Source organism: Convolutriloba macropyga, chromosome 10 (genome assembly GCF_964194025.1).
Source record: "Convolutriloba macropyga chromosome 10, txConMacr16.3, whole genome shotgun sequence".
Taxonomy (NCBI): domain Eukaryota; kingdom Metazoa; phylum Xenacoelomorpha; order Acoela; family Convolutidae; genus Convolutriloba; species Convolutriloba macropyga.
In genome coordinates, this window is record NC_134477.1 from 10,640,849 (window position 1) to 10,645,308 (window position 4,460).

The window sequence follows — 4,460 nt, forward strand, 5'->3', positions numbered from 1 at the left end:
GAGAAAATCTTTGCAAATCTTGATAACACTTTTTTAAAATCTTTTTCATTTGCTTTTCAATGTATCGGGTCCCAGGAATACTAAACGACGTCTTGTAGATTCAAATTAGAAAATTTTCAGCCGTAAAAAACCATATTTTTTGGTACTTAAATTTTAAACACAAAAATTGAGGGCGTCTCGACGTATTGAAAATATATTTTGCTCTCTTTTGCTTCGGTTTTTTTAACTTTTGTGCGCTCAGTCAGTCATAATTCCGTTTTGTAGAAAAAATTTGAAAATGATTCAATAGTTGAGTGCTAAAATGGATGACATATGGACTTTAAATGAACCCAAGGATTTGAAACTTGATACACCTTGCCATGTCATGCAAGATCTTAATAAATCTAGCAGAACTTAAATTATCTTGCCATGATATTGACAGGCAAAATACAAGTTCGTAAATTTTGGCAAGATTAATCATGTTTTGATATGTTTCTTATCAAGAAAGATGTTTAAGAGTATCTAAAACTGATTTTTTTTGCGTTAAATAACTTGACGTCAAACTTTCTGAATACGAAGGCTATATTTTTTAATCAAAAAGATATGTTTTCAAAACTTATAAGTATAAACAAATTTTAGCCAAATTGAACTTTTTTTTTGTTTGTCTACAAAAGTTGCTCTTATCAACAGCTCAAAGATCTGTCAAATTTTCCATTAACTAATCCACGGTAAATACTCCTCTCGTTTATTTGTACTCAGAAACATTTCCTTCCGTTTCTCGTCTGACAACAAGAATCGAACGACTTCATAGTTCTTTGCGCGGATAGCCCGATCTAGAGCATTGCAATAATGCTCGTAAAGTTGACTTTCGTGCGTCAACAGTTCGTTCGGAAACCCATTTTCGAGAATCAATTTCACCCCCTCAGCTGTAGCGTTTTTAGTTCTGCAGAAAACTATCAAAATGGTGTGACCAAAACGTTCAGAATATACTCGTTCCATTTCAATTTTCAATAAATAATTGAACTCTTTCAGCATATTTATCGCCCAATTTAGGGTCTCAAATTCACCCGAACAAGCAGCTGCGTATAATATTCCGCGACCACATTTTACAATATTTTTCGTGTAAATTTCGGTCAATTCTATTTCGTCCATTTGGTCAGAATATCCCAAAGACGTGATAAACAACTGACGCCGATGAGAATCTTCTAGAATAAATCGACACGCTGCCACAGAGCTGTAGGTCAGATACCACTGGAAGAAATTTTTCCCTTCAAATTCATGGAGCAATACTTCATCTGGAAGATTTTTAGACAGCAATTCTTGCAAAGCGAACAATTTTTCTTCGTCAGAATCGGGTTGAAAGTTGAAATCACGTTCAATGCTCAGAAATGTTAATAACGTGTGGTTTTCTGGATAAATCTTGCTAAGTTCCTGGTTCAATATATTAAGTTTGTCTGCAAAATTGATAACAGCGTCCCAGATAACTCTGTCTTTAGAGATAAGAGCGTAAAAGAGAAGATTGAGGTCTTTCAGAAGTTTTAGAGCTTTTGATTGGCCCTTTTCGCTTTTCAGTTGATTGTAAAGGTGGTCGAGCACTTGTGAAAATTGGGTCGATGAATCATGTGAGACCACAGGAGCTAAAAATCAAATTTTGTAAATATAAAGTAGTATTTCGAAATATTAGCTTAAAAAATGTTGCAACAAAATTGCAAAGAACACAATATAATTAACCAAAGGAATATTGTATTACTTTAACAAAAAAGATCACAATCACATTCTACTACAACTACCAATGGTTTTTTTTCTTTAAAACAGATATATCGATTGAGGCTTCACCTGGTATTTTTTAAAGGGATGTTTTGACGATTAAAAACAGCTGATTAAGTGCGAAAATTAGATCATCTCAAGATCTAAAGATCGGATCATGCCACGCCTTTTAGTTTGAATCATTTTTCTCTAAAAGAAAGGATGGATGTGTTCAAACAGCAGGACTTATCTCACTGGGGTTGAGAAATCACAACAAGTAGGCTTGGTAATGTGCGTTTGCAAATAATGCTCCGACCCCGCTCAACCACGATGTTGACTTAATTATCTACCAAATGTTGAGGAGATGGAAAACTTCCAAAAATTCATATATTGTTCGGCAAAAAATGGTCTTTCCATTTAAAAATACTTGAACCTCAAAGCACTCTAAAAATAGATAATAACTCAAAAGAACGATACCTGCCATTAAAAGTGAAAAGACAAACAACAAAATGAAATAAAAAAAAAAGAAAGCATTACTTAAGACACAAAACTCAGTGTCTTTATGCATTTCTTTTGTAAAGAATCTTAAAAAAGTCAAAACAGAACGATATAAAAATTAGACTAAACCATTGACTTGCACTTTACCTGAAAACCTATGGGACCTATCTTTTTTGAGAATTATTAACAAGTAGACCAAAAACAAAATGGGTAAAATTTGAAAAATTTATCTTTTAAGAATTTATCTTTTAAAATTAAGAATAAAGCCATGAAAACCATTAGCTATTAACTGAATTCTCATTAATACCCTCATAAAAAAACCATTGGGCATGTCATTATCGAGAATTTTATGCTGTTACAAAAAGAAAAAATACCATCAAAAATCAAAAAGCTACTTCATTTTTGCGAGGAAACCGTATCGAAGCCTATGAACTGATAATTCAGTCAATGATAAAAATTAAATAGAGTCAATTCCGTTTTCTGATATAACCCCATTATTGTGATATCTAACTTCCAATTGAAGTTTAATTCGGACAAGACAGCAAAAGAGAAATTTGGGAAATGTCCAAAAATTTTTAAAAGTTTATGTAAACCCGTAATATGAAAGCCAAAAACATTTAATTAAAAGACAAAGCAGCAATGAAGACCACCCTCTTTAAAAGAGAAAACGGACTCTCTTATTGCTGAGACTACGCTAAAATGAGGCAGAAATCAGGAAGAAAGTTGCGAGTCTGAAAAAACATATTTATTAAGAAAGCGTTTTTTTTTAAAACTCTTAAGTCATAACAACTATCAGCTTGCTACTATGAATTATTAAACAGACTAAATCAACTATCAGCTTTCTACTATGAATTATTAAACAGACTAAATTATCGTGGCTTAGAAAATGTCATTACTTATAATAAGTCAAAATTCTACAAAATAACAAATAAATGCAGTGCTCAAAAATTCACAAGCGATTTTAAGCGAACGTTGTTGAAGCCAATAAAAAACCTGAAGCTTTTGATTGAATTGATCGTGCATGTTCATTGGCTGCAATTCAACGTAGATTTGACGTTTAATAGTTGAGCTTTGATCTGAAATCATTCTGATCTGTAATTAACATTAACATTTTAAAACCACTGCGCCCCGTTGTATTCCAAAAATATTGAACAAAGTTCTTGCTAATTCTGCTTAAAAAACCAAACTATTTTCCAAGTTTCACTAAATTGGGTAATTTGGCAAAAATCAATACAGCGAAAATTTTTGAAAAACTCTGAATACTTATCGAGGTATAAAGTCGAAAAACCAGTATTTAACAATTCAAAACATCAGATAATCTTTTGATAGTTACCTAGATAACGAATTCGGCATTCAATGGATTAGACTCAATCATTTAACAGCAATATGACATCAAATGTGGGCAAAGTTCAAGAAATCAGTAAACAATTGTAAAAACAATTTTTCGGAACATTTAAAACCAGGAGCTTTACTCAGAAAAGACAATTTTTTTGTTGGACCTTGTTTAACATAGATGCACCCGGTTGTTAATTGATGCTTGACATGAAAACAGAATTGCCTATAATTCGGATGAACTAAAGCCAAAGGGCAATCCAAATCGTGCAAAAATAACGATGAGACCAAAGGTTGCCTAACACACGCACGGCTAACGCGCGGCTATTAACACACGCAATGGTTCCAAACAAATTTTTAATAGCGTTTTCGGCAAATAAAAAAAATAAATGAAAATCAAATGATGCGTTTTTTTGAAAATCAATATTAATTATCGAAAGACCGCTAAAATTTTAGTTATTGGAAACCGGAGGTAGTCAAAATTTTTGCGAAAACAGTTGGTTCTCAGCAATCATCGATTCTTTTATATCTTTAAACGTAAAAGCAATGAGGCTATCTTTACTAATTTAGTCATGTGTTTAGGAAAAATTGATTCAAATTTGAGCCAAGTTTTCGATAAATGTGAACAAAACAACGGAAGTTAGGCTAGCCTTCTAAAAAATTTTAAACCTCCGTTACTCCTAGGACTTTTTGATGATACCACTCTCAACTTTCTGCGATGAATATATCGATCGGCAAAAATTGACTGAATAAAAAACCCAGTCGAGGATCATTTTTTTTTGCGCACTAAAGTTGGTCGGAACAACAAAAAACACGCTTGTGCTTTCTGCCGTGAAATGTGCTTGTCCTGGATTTTATAATCTCTGACGAAAAGGAATTTCGATCCCAACTAAATTGACCAAATT

General features: G+C 32.7%; 1 protein-coding gene across 1 annotated transcript in view; it reads right to left on the reverse strand.

Moving 5' to 3' along the window:
• Positions 1 to 612: 612 nt before the first annotated feature.
• The window catches only part of LOC142348279 (uncharacterized), a 5,574-nt gene continuing 1,726 nt past the window's right edge, over positions 613 to 4,460 (reverse strand). Inside the window, exon 2 of the mRNA XM_075399575.1 lies at positions 613 to 1,616. Coding sequence (XP_075255690.1) covers positions 694 to 1,616 — 923 coding nt within the window. The 3' untranslated portion in view covers positions 613 to 693. The remainder of the gene's footprint in view (positions 1,617 to 4,460) is intronic.